The following is a 15910-nucleotide window of genomic DNA, read 5'->3' on the forward strand; positions in this document are numbered from 1 at the left end:
TCTAATATGCTGAAACATTTATTATTATTATCAATATTGAAAGAAGTTTTTGCTTAATATTTTTATGTAAACCATAATACGGTAAATTTTTTTCAGGTTTCTTTGATGAATAGAAAGATCAAAAGAACTGCATTTATTTGAAATATAAATCTTTTGTAACAATGTAATTGTTTGTTTGTTTTTTACTGTCATTTTTTATCAATTTAATCCATCCTTGCTGAAAAGTATTAATTACTTTTAATAAAAAAAAAAAACATCTTTTGCGGTCTCTCTGTTTTTAGGGGATGGGGGAGCTGTGGCATACGCTCTGGTCTCCGGTTCTGACCGTAAATTTGAGGTCGATATGAGTACGGGGCTGGTAACCACAGTGGATTACTTGGACTACGAGACCAAGACCAGCTATTTAATGAACGTCTCGGCCACAGATCAGTCAGCGCCGTTCCACCGCGGCTACTGCACCGTTTACGTCACTTTACTCAATGAACTGGACGAAGCCGTAGCCTTTCTATCAGCCGGATACGAGATATCACTGAGGGAGAACATCGCCACAGGAACGGAGGTGGTCCAGGTGAAGGCGCAGTCGGCTGATAACCTGAACCAGCTGACGTACCGCTTCGACCCCGACACCTCACCTGCTGCCCTGGCGCTCTTTAAGATCGACAGCATCACGGTGAGGAAACTCCATTTAACTGAATAGATGGGTCTGGTTTGAGAGTTTCACTACTGAGAGTGATGTTACTCAAAAAGAATAACACTGTATGTGATAGGGCTCAGACAACGCCTCATTTTAAGTAATTGACTAGTCAGCAGGTCAATGTTTGACTCATGCAAATGACTCACCATACAGCATGCAGCTTCAGCTGTTTTATTAGCAAAGCTAGCAATAAAAATGTAGTACTTTCAGGTCCGTTTAACACAATAATTTTTCCTTTAAAATCAGTGCAGAAAATGTGGAAAAACACCTATCACTAATTTTTTCTTTCACCTAGAATTGAGCAATGAAATTAAAACATTCAATGTTTTTATGGAATGCTGAATCTGGACACATGACCCTGAAGCCAAAATTTTATTGGTCAGTGAATTTTCTTGCAGGATGAACAAAAAAATCAAGCTAGACAGTAGGGAAAAACTTAATTTTCTACACGCATTCATGGGAATTAACTTCTTTTTACAGCTTGAAGCCTCCTTAGGTGTGAAATGTCCATATTTTCTTCCCCTTGTGTGTTTAAAATAATTTTTTGGCTCATTTGATTATAATCTCAGCTAACTATACAAGTGTAATACTCTCAGGTCCGATTAACACATGGGTGTCTTAAATCCCTCCCATTTAGATTTTGTCCCACCAAAATCAGTGCAGAAAATGACGCTAAATCTTATTGGTCAGTAAGGCATTTTCTTGCAGGGTGAACACAAAAATCAAGCTAGACCGTATGGAAAAATGACATCACGAGTTAGAATGGGTTTCCTTTACCAGCTTGTCACAGCAAAAATGAATAGACCGAGTGGTCAAAACCTTGCTGACTGGACTTGACTCACTTTGGTCAAAATTATTCTGATATAATTCAGTCCTGAAAAGATTTAGTTTATTTCTTTACTTGCATTGTGTGTGCTCTACAGGGCCGTATTACTGTGACGGGACAGTTGGACAGAGAACAGGGGGATTCATACACTCTCACTGTTGTGGCCGATGATGGAGGACCCAAGAGAGACTCCACTGTGGTAATGATCTGTTCATTCTGGTAGTCAAGCTCACTAAAGCCTTCAGCACACTGTAGAGAAGCACACACATTTCTTCTTATCCTGAATTGTGCACAATATGGCCATGTTTGTTAAAGTAAATTTGAAATGCATGTCTGTAAACAGGATTGTATCTAGAAGCTTGAGTGATAGTGATGTTAAAATGCATATGATAATATGATGTTCATGTACTTGTACTATATAAACATCTAATTAAACCTGTTCTATTCTCTTTTTTTCCTGATTTCTTTCTTGATACACATTTGAAGAAGGTAAATGGGTGATTTTTTTTTTTTGTCCTCGAATCATTTTTAATGCAACAAATGTTAATTTTCTGTCAGAAACAACATCTCAGGTTCCATTGCTTTGTACTTTTGAAAGGTTTCAATCACCATTCTCGACGAGAATGACAACAGCCCAGAGTTTGACATCACTTCGGATTTGTCGGTGGCTATTCCGGAGGACACTCCCATTGGCCAGAGGGTTGCGGTCGTGCTGGCACGGGACAAAGACGCTGGAAGAAATGGATTGGTGAGTAGGACATACTCAGAACACTGTGAAATGAGCTGTCAATCATTCCTAACCCCGCCTCCATCACACTCCTTTAGGTCAATTTCACCTTGATCGCGGGGAACATGCAGGACGTGTTTAAGATCAACACAGCCAATAACACGTATGGAGAGGTTTACTTGAATGCCCGTCTGGACCGTGAAGCCGTGGACCGCTACCTGCTAAAAGTGAGAGAGACATTATGGACACATGCTTTGGCTCTCTACCGAACTGGAGTGACTTCCTAGACCTCGCTTTATATCATACACATGCTCCCTACACTATAGAGGTTTCAAAAAGCATCTGATATTAGAAATATAGACTACCATTCAAACGTTTCAATAGGAGTCAGTAGGATTTTCTTTAAAGAAATGAATACTTTTATTCAGCAAGGATGCATTGCCATTAAATTGATCAAAAATGACAGTAAAGACATTTATTTTCTGCTTCAAATGATTTCTATTTCAAATGAATGCTGTTGTTTTGATCTTTCTATTCATCCAAATAATCCTGAAAAAAAGCATCAGTTTGTACAAAAAAATATTAAGCAGCGGCTTAGTAAATAAATAAATGAAAATAAATAATAAATGTTTCTTGAGCAGCAAATCAGCATATTATGGCGCTTTTCCACTACACAGTACCAGCTCGGCTCGGCTCGACTCGACTCGCCTTTGTTTGGTTTTCCACTGTGTAAAAGTTGTACCTGTACCTGCTTTCGGGTACTTTTTTTCGTACCACCTCCGGCGAGGTTCCAAGCGAGCTGAGGCGAGCTAAGCCGATACTAAAATGTGACGTGAAAACAATGCCGACTGCTGATTGGTCACAGAGAATCTGCGTCATCATTGCACGCGCCAGATGGAGTATTTTAAATAGTTTGGCCAGAGATAGTTACTAAACTTACTACTATTATTATGGCAACTCGGAAGAATACGCCGTGGTCAAACGAGGAGGTGCAGACATTCCTTTGTTTGGTTGCCGAAGAGAGGATCCAGCGAGAGCTTGATGGGGCAACGAGGAACGAAATGCGTCGCTATGACGACCGGGTACTATTTGTGGCGGTACTTTCTGCAATGGAAAACGGAGCGAAAAGCGAGCCGAGTCGAGGCGAGCCAAGGCGAGTCGAGTCGAGTCGAGCTGGTACTGGTAATGGAAAAGCGCCAGTAGAATGATTTCTGAAGGATCATGTGACACTGAAGACTGACATAATAATGCTGATCATTCATATTTGCCTTAACAATGCAATAAAATTACATTTAAAGTATATACATATAAAAAATAGGACACAATTATTTTACATTTGAATAATATTTCACAATATTACAGTTTCTTCTGTATTTTTATCAAATAAACAAAAAAGCCTTGGTGAGCATAAGAGACATCTTTCAATAAGTCACATCTGCTGAATACCGAGTAATAACTCCTTCAGACGAGCCGTACGTGGTCAGAGTGTTGCGTGACTTTTCACATGTTTCCTTGTACAGTTAAATATAGTATGTTTTGCATAATGCGTTCTGTGGGATATGTGTGTCTGTTTGCTGACGTTCACATGGATACCTGTGTGTGTTTGTGTGTTTGGATCAGGTGCGGGCGACGGATAATGGCTCCCCTCCGAGGTTCACAGATGTGTCGCTCACTGTGAATATTATGGATGTAAACGATAACCCTCCAGTGATGCAGAGCCCTCGTGGATACAACGTCAGCGTCAATGAGGTCAGTGAAGTCACAGCACCTCAAACCAGTGATGCCATCAGCACCTCAGAGGATTCTGGGTGTTAATTATTCAAATGTTTGCAATGCATGAAAGATGGCAAAAGAAAGAAACGTAATCACTCTGTCAGTGTAATCTATTTTGTTTATATATGAATATATATATATATATATAATCTAAATATATATATATATATATATATATATAAACCAACATATATATGTGTGTGTTGTTTTAGAATGTGGGGGGTGGTACAGCGGTCCTGCGTGTCGTAGCGACGGATCGTGACATCGGACCCAACGCCATGCTGTCGTACTACATCACCGGTGGGAACCAGGACCTGACCTTCAGAATAGACCGTATGACGGGAGAGATAGTGACCCGACCGTCACCTCCTGACAGAGAAAAACAGCAGCAGTACACACTCACTGTGACTGTGGAAGATGATGGCACGCCACCTTTATCAGTAAGTGTGTGTGTGTGTGTGTGTGTGTGTGTGTGTGTGTGTGTGTGTGTGTGTGTGTGTGTGTGTGTGTGTGTGTGTGTGTGTGTGTGTGTGTGTGTGTGTGTGTGCGTTAGCTGCCTGTTTTTCTTTGTAATCTTTCATCAAAATAATCTTCATCTCTAAATTGCTCTTCTTTTTTCCTGACATTACCAAGGCCACATGGGTGGGGAAAAATAGTATTATAACCTACATTTTATGATCCAGACAGATCCCAATGTATTAACCCCACCCTTACAATAGGACATCAGAAGTTGCTGCAACTTCTTGTAAACAGATTTTGACAGTTTTTTTTCCTTTGTCTTGTCTTTTTTCTTTCTTTCTAAACATAAGATACTACGCTTGCTTTTTTAAAAGCCAGTCTGAACAACCAAACAGCAAAAACAGGAAACCACAACCTGCCTTATTTTTGAAACAGGAAGTTGCACTCTTAAGAGCTCGTTGATTCCTGTTGTGAACCTCATATCGGTCTGGGTTTCAGCAAGTGTGACTTTTGGTCCTCTGGTGTCTGGATCAACTTTGTAAAAAGCAGCAGATTGAAACTAATTTTTAGGGATATGTTGTCTTTCAGATGATTCCAATTAAACAGAGAAATGATACTCTTATTTGAACAGATTCATCTTAGCTAAACTTTTAAATTTTTTTAGTAGAGGTCGGGTAAGTTTCCCACAATGGTTTCGAGGTCTTGCCACCCGTCAGTAGACCGTCTGCTGTCTCGGGCAGTTCCATGTGATTAAAGAGATTATTTATAGCATAAACACAGCACAAGGACTCACAGCTCTCACCAGAATGTTTTATTTATTTGTATTTTTAAAAAAGAAATATAAGCAAATGGAAACAGCAGTTGTGTCACAGCATCATCAAGAGCTACATATACGGTGTACAGGCACATGTGCAACTTCAAATATACAAACTGGTAAAGTGGCGTATTTATCAGCATATTTACAATGTGGATTTGCGATCATTCACCAACAAATCTTTCATTCATACACAAAGCAAGGTTTTGGCACTCTGTTTGGCAGTGGATTTAAACTTTTATGCTTCCTGAAAATGCTTACCAGCTCTTTGCTTTGCTTTTTTTTTCATTTATGGAAAAAGAACACACACACACACACATCAGATAAAAATTCAATACAAAAGATAGAAAACCTTATTTTGAGCCCTCAGACCCTTAAAGCCACAGGTGACGTAGGAGATGTATAAGATAGTGGCATTGTGTTTAACTGGCACCGATGCAACATTTACCACAAAAAACTGCACTCATTCTGACAGAATGCATCATACAAGCTACATATGTCATAAAAGCACCACACTCACCATTAAAGGGTTTTAAAAAGCCCATGGTCTGACGGTGAGTGTACTGAGAACATCCGTTTTCCACCGACACGATGCCAGTGCTGGTCCCAATCTGGGTCCGTTATATAAAGTTTCTAAAGTGAAATGAGTTTTAAAACTTTGAAACAAACAGTCATGTGCATCGTCATTCGGCTCTCAAGTAAATGGGAAAACCGGCCATTTCTAAGATCTGCAGATTCCCCGGCTGAGCACCAAATCTGGGACCAGCACCGGCGCCATTTCAGGGGTAAACCGAGTACTTTGGCACTGAGTATTGAGCAAGTAGGTCTTGAGAAAGTACTAGGATGGGTAAACAGGAGTGGATGAGGTTTTAATACATCCCTGACCTCTAAAAGAGAGCGGATGAACAGAATGATTAAGTGGAAACATGAGACGAGAATAGGAATAGACAGATTAGAGAAAAGAGAAAGAAAATAGTCATTTAAGTGCAAATGAAGCCTCAGTGTGACTGACACACGAAGCACGGGACGAACAAAAAAGTGTGCAAACAGCTTAGCTGAAATCTATTTTTCAACTCAAATGGCACTCGAGGACATCTTTGGATCCTCTTCATAAAAATTCCCTGTGACCGTGCTCTCCCTAGTGCCCTAACTTGTGAAATTTTCTTCTCTGGAAACCCGTTCAAGGACAGTCAGCAGACAGACACAGACGTCATCAGATAAGGGGTCCCACCGTAATAGCGAAGAGCTGAGTTCAGCTACCATTTTTTGGGGGACCTTATCATCCTTGCAGAAGACCGGAAGAAAAGAGGCATGATGATGTGGAAGAGAAGGAAGAAGCACTAGGTGTTTCTGTGAACATGACGCCTTTTAATCCAGTAAATTGGGAGACTCAGGGATGGGATCTGGAAAAGATAAAGTAAAATGATTAGAGGGGGAGCCATAAACTCTGCTTATAATGTTAGGCAAGGTGTCTAGCACCGCCAGAATTTACGTTTAGTCTGTTTTTGCTGCTCTACCTTTAAGACTTCTATATAAATATAAGTTACATATGAAATGAGTGATGTCTCCAGGCTGTGTGGACAATCCATATGTAAATGCGTCAATTTTGCAGCTTCATGTTAATGAATGGTCTGTGTGGGAGCTTTGCATTAATCAGTTCAGCACGAGTCGGATTCAGAAAACGTGGATGATCAAGCCAATCAATAGGAACCAACTTTGAAAGCAGGATTTCAGCAGAACATTTTACAGTCGTACGTAGTCTTTATATAAAGCTGTCTTCTGTAAAATGCACTGTGCACGAGCAAACTTTTGGGAACAGCTTTCTAAATAAGTCGTACGCTCTGATTTCTTATTTCAGAAGGCCAAACAAAGCGAATTTGCTTTCGTATCCAAACACACAGCGTCTCCACGACATGATGATAACAATACAATTCACTGACGCCTCATCTTTTTTCTTTGCAAATGCCTTTGCTAATATTTCACATTGTGACGTAGACGTTTGAGGAAGTATTATCTGGATTTGGATCGAGGCGTTCTAGGCAGGTCTGTTAGAATAAATCCCTTTGTGGGAGACTATGAGCTTTGTAACTTTGCAGATCGTATACATGCTAAAATAGCCAATTTACACACTAAAGGAAAACATTAAAAAGCATCATATGACCCCTTTAATATACATTTTTGGTCTTATCATGCATATTATGCTAAATATTGTGCGTGTTTGAAAAAATCGCAAATGTTTTTGAAATTTTTCATCAAAATAGAATATCTTGCTCGAATACGTCAAGGATAAAATTAGGTCCCACCGTATATCTTTATCACTGAAAATCCTGTTTTCACTTTGAGTCACATTAAGGAAGTAAAATGGGTTGTAAACTTGTTTAACATTGACATTAACGTTTCTGTGTGGGAATACAGAACCGTCTGTATGTGCCAGTAGGTCATGTATAATGAAAAAAAAAACACACATGAAAGTAGACACGTATGCACACACACGTTCTCAGTTTCTCAGAACCCGGCTTGCCATCAGAGAAGGAGAAATGAGTGTTGAGAAATGAGGGAGAAAAGGGGAAATTGACATTCTGTAAATTCCGCTGAGTTAAAGGTTAAATGAGAGGAGGCGTGTGTCTGTGTGTGGATAGTGAGCTGGACTTCGTAACGTTTGCCTACACACACGAGACTCTAGTTGTGTTTTGTCTGGTCGTGTGCAGATTTGCATGCGTGTTCATTTTTCATTGAAACGTGTGGGTACAGGTGTGCCTACCAAGAAGATGAACAATTTCTGTTTGTGTGGTGTGTGCACATTTGTTTAAGATTGGGTAGGTTTAAGCACCATCGTTATGTGTGTGTCTGTGCGTGTAGTGATTCTCCACTTGTTTCTTGTCTCCTGCGTGACAAGCTTTTGGAATTGGATTACAGTTTCATGTTTGTGTCTTTGTGTCGTACCCTGTGCTGGGAAGAAAAATTCCCCTTGGATGTTTGGGGAGAGTGGAGTTCCAGGATCCGACAGGAGGTGGCGTCCTGTTTCAGATGACTGCCTCATGATTTGAGATACCGTGCGGGGTTTAGGTTGTGGAGAATCGCCCAAAAACACTGGGTTCTCATGCGCCTGTGCTTCACTAGAGAGAGATAGACAGAGGTTTAATGAAAATATTTGTATTTATTTAAATCTCATGGGACCTGCCAAGAACATGTCCGAAACATGTTTCATCACAAAAAATATGAACTAATAAGAAATCATATTTTGCATATTAATATATAAAAAATATATAGAATATATATTTTCCTGACAGTTAGGCATATTTCCCCCAAAATTGTCATTACAAAATTATTTCATGTAAAAAATAATCACTCGTAATAGTAAATTACACTTGTAGCATTTGCTGTACTGCCTTTATGCTTATTTATAGAGTTGTTTTACTTTATAATTCAAAGATTCAGTAATGAGAATCACCATTGAGAATAATACGAATTGTACACATAAATACATTTTAAGCATTTCTGTAATAGGTTTATTATTAAAATTATTATTACTACTTTATTATCAAAAAAATTGTGTTGCAACAGAAAGATAATCTTATATTGAAATGCAATTTGGACATGGTTTTGCAAAATTTAGCTAAATATCCCTTGTTGAGTTGTTTGGTCACTGTGGAAACTCACCTGTCCATACGCACCAGCTCATGTGAACCTGGGAAAAACAGGAACAGGAAATGGTTCATAGCGAGAAAGGAAATGCAGTCTCTTTAAAACAATTAGTGCTGCTACTGTACTGCCATCAGCAGAATGTGCAGCGCTCTCTCACACACACAATATAGGTCAGAGTAAGTGTGTGAGCTAAACATGACTAAGTCTACGTGCGTGTGTGTGTGTACTCACGTCTGTGTCGCTCTACTGTTTGTCTCTGTCTGTAAACTAGCATCAGTATGAGCGGGAGGCACAGAATGAAAGCTACACAGGCTGCGATAGCCAGACCTTCAGCCACTGAGTCTGAAAAAGAGAGACGGAGAAAGACGTTATTGGTGGAAAAAAGAGAAAAGAAATCTGTTGTGAATCAGCCCAAAAAGTACTTGAGACACTTAAAGCCACACTTAAAAATGAGTGAATGCCATAGATGCCAGTTTGCAAATGTGACCCTGGACCACAAAACCAGTCACATGGGTCACAATTTTTGAAATTGTGAATTTTGAAAGCTGAATAAATAAGCTTTCCATTGATGTATGGTTTGTTAGGATAGGACAATATTTGGCCGGGATACGACTATTTGAACATCTGGAATCTGAGGGTGCCAAAAAATCGAAACATTGAGAAAATTCCCTCTAAAGTTGTCCATTTACGTTACGTTTATATATTTACAGAAATACAAAATATCTTCATGGAACATGATCTTTACTTAATATCCTAATGATTTTTGGCATAAAAGAAAAATTGATCATCTTCACCCATACAATGTATTGTTGGCTATTGCCACAAATATACCCGTGCGACTTATGACTGGTTTTGTGGTCTAGGGTCACATATTATATAACAAGATAGCACAAGCACATCTTTCAGCCAGAACATTTCGCAAAGAAAAATGGGGGTGTACATTTTGTACACCATGTTGCAGCACAAAAACTTGCATCTCATTCCCTAACCACTCACAGTCTAGTTTTCCTCGGCAGTAGGCACTGAAATAGACTTTAAAGTCAATGTCTTTTCTTTTTTTTTACACAGACATTTGTAAAATTATACATGTGTCTTGTTCTCAAAACTATACTTGTGAACTTCAGTGGAACTTTCATTGAGCAAAAATAGAAGCTAGTTCTGAGAAAATCTGTTGCATCAGGTGTTTGCAGATGCCATCTTGGTTTGATTGACATTTTTAAGTGTGACTTATGTGTCCTACTACTTTTTAGAGCCTCTGTGTTGTTTTTGTGTTGTTGAACGTACCATCTGAAGGAATGTGAGACCACTCCAAACACTTCAGACTGCCGTTGCGAGTATTTCCATTTGCTGTGGAAACATGTGACATTAAGATCACACAAGAATGAAGGGGATACATGAATGTCCCACCTGACCTCTCTCCTGGCTCACTTACTTGGCACCACAGTCAGGTAGATGGACTCGTGGGCCTCCTGCTCGACCTTGTGCTTGCCATGAAAGTCCAAAAGCAGGCAGCAGTATTTGCCCTGGTCCTTGTGCTTGACGGTCTGCAAGAAGATGGAGAAGGACTTCTCACCGCTGATGTAACTCACTCCCGCAGAGCGGTTGGTGTGACCGGACCCGCGCGGGTGAATGCCCTTGTGGCAGCGCTCCTTTGAGTGAGGCGTGAAGAGCCAGGTGTTCCACAACTTGTCCTCCGAGGCAGCCTTGGATCCGGACTGAATGCATGTCAGGGTGACATTGGCCCCTTCAGGACACTCGTAGGTCCGATGGGGCACAGAAACACTTAGAGAGGGGTGCTCACCGCTCGCTGGAGAGACAAGAAAGAGAAAATGGGGATTTTTTAAAATTTAAATAAAACAATTACATTTAATATCAAACATGTGCAAAGTTTTGTATATGTATCCTATATTAGTAGACTGTAATTGTAAAACTTTTGTAAGTTAATTCCCCCAAACAATGGAAATACATGCAAACACATACAATTCTGAATTAAAAAAATGCCAACCTATTTATTTATTTATTAGATTTATTAGATATACTGCAATATCTGTATTTGACATCTTGGATTTCTTGAGCTCAACTGGTTATTTCCTTTTAGAGTGTGTGCCGGCTGACCACTTGTGCATTTCTATCAAAGTTTGTTTACTACAGTGGTGACTTTGTGGCAAGGCTTTAGCATTAGTCTTTTACTTAAAAATGTTTAATCAGTGTCCAATTTTAAGCCACACGTTTAAACGTTTATGAGTGTCACTGGAAGACATTTGTTAGATATTATTATATTATATATATATATATATATATATATGATATATTATTTATCTTATTTTTATAATTTGAAATCAACCAATCATTTGTTGTAAAAATGCTTGATTTTATTTTATATACAAATTTATAATCCATTATTTTTTTTATTTTTTTTTATTTTAATTCGACAACAAATGATTTGCTTGGAAACTGTGCCTTTCAAAAAGTCTAAATTTTGTTCCTCCAGACACATTAATACATTTAAATGTTGCTTATGTATAGTAAAAGTACTACAACACTATTTTATAAAAAAAGAAAAACAAGCTTTGTGAAACCTAGAAATGCTCCGTGGAAGAAATGCATTTCCACCACATTAGTGAACAAACAACAGGTGTCATTTTAGACTGCTATTGTTTCTTCTATCCATGACTATGATGTTCTCTGCTCAAGTTTTATTGTGTGTGTGTGTGTTGTAGAATAAAAGGGTTGCACACTGAGTGCATTGTTTCCTATCCTGTAATAGACCAAACAGACCTACATCCTAATTACACACACAAACCCTATGAACCAGAGCTGAATGTTTATCGACAAGGCAAAGGAAATGGGGAAAAATACAGATTGCTCATGAATGGACAAATATTTCCTTTATTTATGCGACTGTCCCAGATATTGACTGCTTGAATGCATGGCTGCCCGTCATTATGTGCCGCCCTCTACTATCAATGCATGTGTAGTTGACCTTAATGTGCAGTCTGTGCAAATGCTTCTTTATGCCCTGAGTGTCTTAAATGTACATGGCTATGAGTGTGTGTGTGAATGAGTGTCAGGAAAAGCAATAGGAAACGGCTTCTGTGTGATAAAGTGCAGCTCAGGGCGGTGTGTCCGTTCCTGTCTCTCTCAGACACAATACAGTTCAACCCCCTCCTGCCCTACTATTCCCTATAAACCTCATCCGTCCTCATATTCCCAATCAGCGCTCGTAATTATCCGGTTCAGGGCTTCATTTCCCACCCCGTGAGATCCTGTGTTGGGAATCCGCTCTGGCAGCTGCCAGCGGTTCCACACGTCTTTGTTGTGACTGGATGAAATACTTCTCTGCACTCTGTACATAAACGTGCCGTCTCTGAGTCCTGGGTCGTGGTTGGATCAAAGGCGTGTTAGAGAGTCTTTTGGAGGCCGAGCCAATCTAAACTGTTGCTTTAAAAGCACAAAAAAGCCATTAATCCTTTCAAGAAGGGTTCAACAAGGGTCCTAACCCTAACAACTTAAGCAATAATGATTGGAAATTGTCACTGACCATAACTTGAATTGAGCCCAGAACTCAGACACATCTGCCAGAGACAGAGAACTAATAATGAAATGTTGCTTGCCTGAGGACATCTGTCTGCAAATGTGTTTATCTGTGCTGATCTGTGACGTCAACACAAAAGCATCTGTGCCTCTGAATTTACATGGACGTCAGCGTCCATCCTGCTCCTTGTTACTGATATATGAAGAGTGATCACATTTACATGCCGCTAACATGCACCACCATCCATAATCTGCTTCATTTTATAGAGAAAGAGTGTCTATGATTGGTTACTTAAAGATTGAAACCTCTTTAAAGAGAGATTTAGCTTGTTTTTATTACAAATAAATGCTTATTTATACTGCCAAGATCCTAAATGACACCAAAAAGTTATAAAAACACAATTAAAATGTAGTCAACGTTTTATATAATAGATCATTCACTTATCATAACTTCTCTTAAAACAGTCAGTCACATAATGAGTGAGATGCATCAAACCAAGTTTGACAATGTTCTCAAGACACTTTTGGAATTGAACACAAATGCAAATGAAATTTGAGAGCTTTGATGAAGGGGAAGATTATCAGTAAATTTTGGACTTTTTCCTCACACAAAACTATCATATGACTTTGGAAATCCTAGAATATTGTGGACTTTATGCTGCTTTTTGTTTTTGAAGCTTGGCATTATGTGTGTATTATATGGAAAAGAGCAGCTCAGGCATTCTGCCTTCATATCTCATTTTGTCTTTCGTGGTAGACAATTTTTGTGTTTTTGTGAATGGCCCTTAAATAAACGCAGAGCCCCTTTACAGCCCCCACCTACATGTGTTGGTCTCATTTCTTGCTATTGCTGTTTATGTAAGAGCCTCATTACAAGGTGTTAATGAAAGCCATGGGGGTCTAAGAACCCCCCTCCCATCTGCAGAGAGCATGACTGTGAGGGACTTTCCCATTTCACCTGAAACCTCCTGCAGATCAGAATCTGCCCACCATTACAGAAACTCCTCAGCTTCATGCATTAAAACATTGGTTTGGCGTATTGGACTATTTCCAGAAGCACAATAAATGATATTTTGTGGAATTATTATTAAAGTAACGATCTTTTTGAAATCATGGGGGCAGGTTGGAAAAATGCACCATTGCTATGGTCTGACTACGTCTTAAGAGTCAAGAACAATAAACAATAGGGATGTTTCCTTTAGCAAGCACCACTAATGCTCATCAATGCATCATTCTTCCTCCCTTGCGTTATTTTTCTCTTAGTTCTCAGTTGATCATTTTGTCCCCTTCATATTCTTACTGAGAAGCAGTGTGGATGTAGCCTCTCATTGGGACTTACAAACCCAGGGGGTCAGGAATGTAATCCCAGTGCAGTATCCACAGTCTCCCTGTCTCATTCCTTTTGGGATCTTTTCAGTCTGTCTCCCTGTCTCTCTATATGCTGATTTCTTCAGGCCTGGTTAAGATGAAACCATCAGGCTTTTTTGAGAAGGATCACACCTCCTCACTGTGATAAGGGTGTAGGGATGATTGGGCATTGAATCGAGACCCCCTGGTATGGAAATCTGACCTGACGGATACTTAATAATAGCTTCCCCCCTGGGAACAAGCCTCATACCCTGCCACTTCCTACATCTAGACCTCACACTGTTTACCTTTAGACCAACCACTCTAAAATTGGCAAAAATCAATATTAGCTAAATGATGAACCAGCCATAGTCTATGGATTATTGAATTCATCTGCAAACTCAAGCTGAGGTAATCAGTTGAAAAGAAAAATACGAATAGACTCTTATAGCCTATAAAAATCATACATAATGTGTGATGTGGTTCCATCAGAACTGATGACATTTTATAATGATTATATTGTATTTACACCATAACTAAAAGATTTTTTTTCTACACTTTCTAAACTAAACTTTCTAAAATAAATCAAAACCAACTTTAGCTGGAAATAACACTAACACAACAATTCAAAATAACACTGGAAATAACACTAACACAACAATTCAAAAATCGCTATAAAGCCAAAACAATCTCTGTTACCGTAAATTGTATGTTTGTCTCTGTAAAGCTGCTTTGAAACAATCTCCATTGTTAAAAGCGCTATATAAATGAAGATGACTTGACTTGACTTAAACTAAAATCATTGTAAAATGTTTGTTCTGTTCAGCGTGGTTATCATACAATAATGTCTAAATGCATTTAATAGGCGATAAAAACGCTGGTTGCTAAATGATGACCAAACTAGCTCATGAATATTACGCAGCCTATTATTGACTGCCCTTTAAACTAAATTAATACTTACAAGCCAAGTCTTCACCATTGTAGGATTCGCTATAACGTTACGTCTAACGCCCACTACCTAACGTTAGAGCCTACGGTTTAGCCAATCAGATAATTTTGTTAGATAAACCTCAAATGAAAGTAATATTCATGAAACAAGCAGTCACTGCAACAGTAGGCTAATAATTCGCTTGTTGTCGACGCACGAGAGAGCGTCAGCGACTGAATACACCAAAAGCTTTCTTTTCGGTAAGATTCCATCTATTTACGTACATAACCAAAATGATACGGCTCCAAACCACAATAGAAAATTAAAGGGAGCAACTGAAGTAAATGTCAGTAAGTTGCGTGTTGCAAAGCCTACGTAGGAAAGTACACAATCGATCACAAATATATGACAGATGATGACAGGCTTTTTGTAGAAGGTAAACGTTGAATTCGGGTCAAAAATGAGAGAAAGAACTTGGGGTTTTTTTGTTTTGTTTTTTAAACAAGTTGACACACGCCCGATCAGACGTTTTACAAGTAAACAAATGTCAGAACCGTGGCAGATGCAGCACGCGCTTGGAACGCAACGCGATTGAAAGAGGTCTCGAGACGCGTTTTAAAACTTGAACCACGATGTTAAAACCCTAATAAAACAAAACAAAAAAACTCCAAAACCCGCATGAACAGCGAAATACGTCAATTTGACGCACATACAAACAGAAAAGCTTTTTCAAATAAAAACGCAGTCCAGAAATATAGTAGATTTACCTTGAACTGCAGTTAGAAAATGAACGCAGAGCAAGAGAGCCCAAAATACATCCATCAGTCCTGTCTTCAATTTATGTCCAAAGTCCTTTACAATTTTTCCCGCCGTGATGACAGAAAACTTGTATAGTCTTTCTCTTATTCCCGTGTGTTGTGAACTCAGCTGATCTGCAGGCTCTCACAGTAAGTTATTTATCAGAAGTGAACCATACAAACAAGAATCTGTTCTTCACTCTGCTGTCTCCCTCCCTCCAAATCACTCCTCCCACTAGACTACATACAAGTTATACTACACTTTTAAATGCATTGAATTATAGTAGCTAATTAAACCAATTATGTAGTAATATAATTAATTATTATTTAAAATATAATTATCATTTAATTGAAATATTATAGTAG

The 15910-nt window shown here is 39.0% G+C and overlaps 2 protein-coding genes across 4 annotated transcripts in view; one reads left to right on the forward strand and one right to left on the reverse strand.

The window, feature by feature from the left end:
* The window catches only part of cdh23 (cadherin-related 23), a 310447-nt gene that overhangs the window by 273654 nt on the left and 20883 nt on the right, over positions 1-15910 (forward strand). For all 3 annotated transcript variants that reach the window (XM_056248248.1, XM_056248246.1, XM_056248247.1), the window contains exons 31-36: positions 282-670; positions 1618-1719; positions 2116-2268; positions 2346-2474; positions 3868-3996; positions 4233-4460. In XM_056248248.1, coding sequence (XP_056104223.1) covers positions 282-670; positions 1618-1719; positions 2116-2268; positions 2346-2474; positions 3868-3996; positions 4233-4460 — 1130 coding nt within the window. The remainder of the gene's footprint in view (positions 1-281; positions 671-1617; positions 1720-2115; positions 2269-2345; positions 2475-3867; positions 3997-4232; positions 4461-15910) is intronic.
* On the reverse strand, positions 5844-15695 carry vsir (V-set immunoregulatory receptor). The gene is made up of 7 exons (XM_056248254.1): positions 15515-15695; positions 10371-10745; positions 10223-10285; positions 9170-9280; positions 8954-8981; positions 8237-8409; positions 5844-6696 (listed from the first exon to the last, which is right to left on the reverse strand). The coding sequence occupies exons 1-7, from the start codon at positions 15567-15569 to the stop codon at positions 6662-6664; spliced, it is 840 nt and encodes a 279-aa protein (XP_056104229.1). The 5' UTR covers positions 15570-15695; the 3' UTR covers positions 5844-6661.

This window comes from Rhinichthys klamathensis, unplaced genomic scaffold, assembly GCF_029890125.1.
Source record: "Rhinichthys klamathensis goyatoka isolate OS25496 unplaced genomic scaffold, OSU_Roscu_1.1 h1tg000053l_1, whole genome shotgun sequence".
In the NCBI taxonomy this organism is placed as follows: domain Eukaryota; kingdom Metazoa; phylum Chordata; class Actinopteri; order Cypriniformes; family Leuciscidae; genus Rhinichthys; species Rhinichthys klamathensis.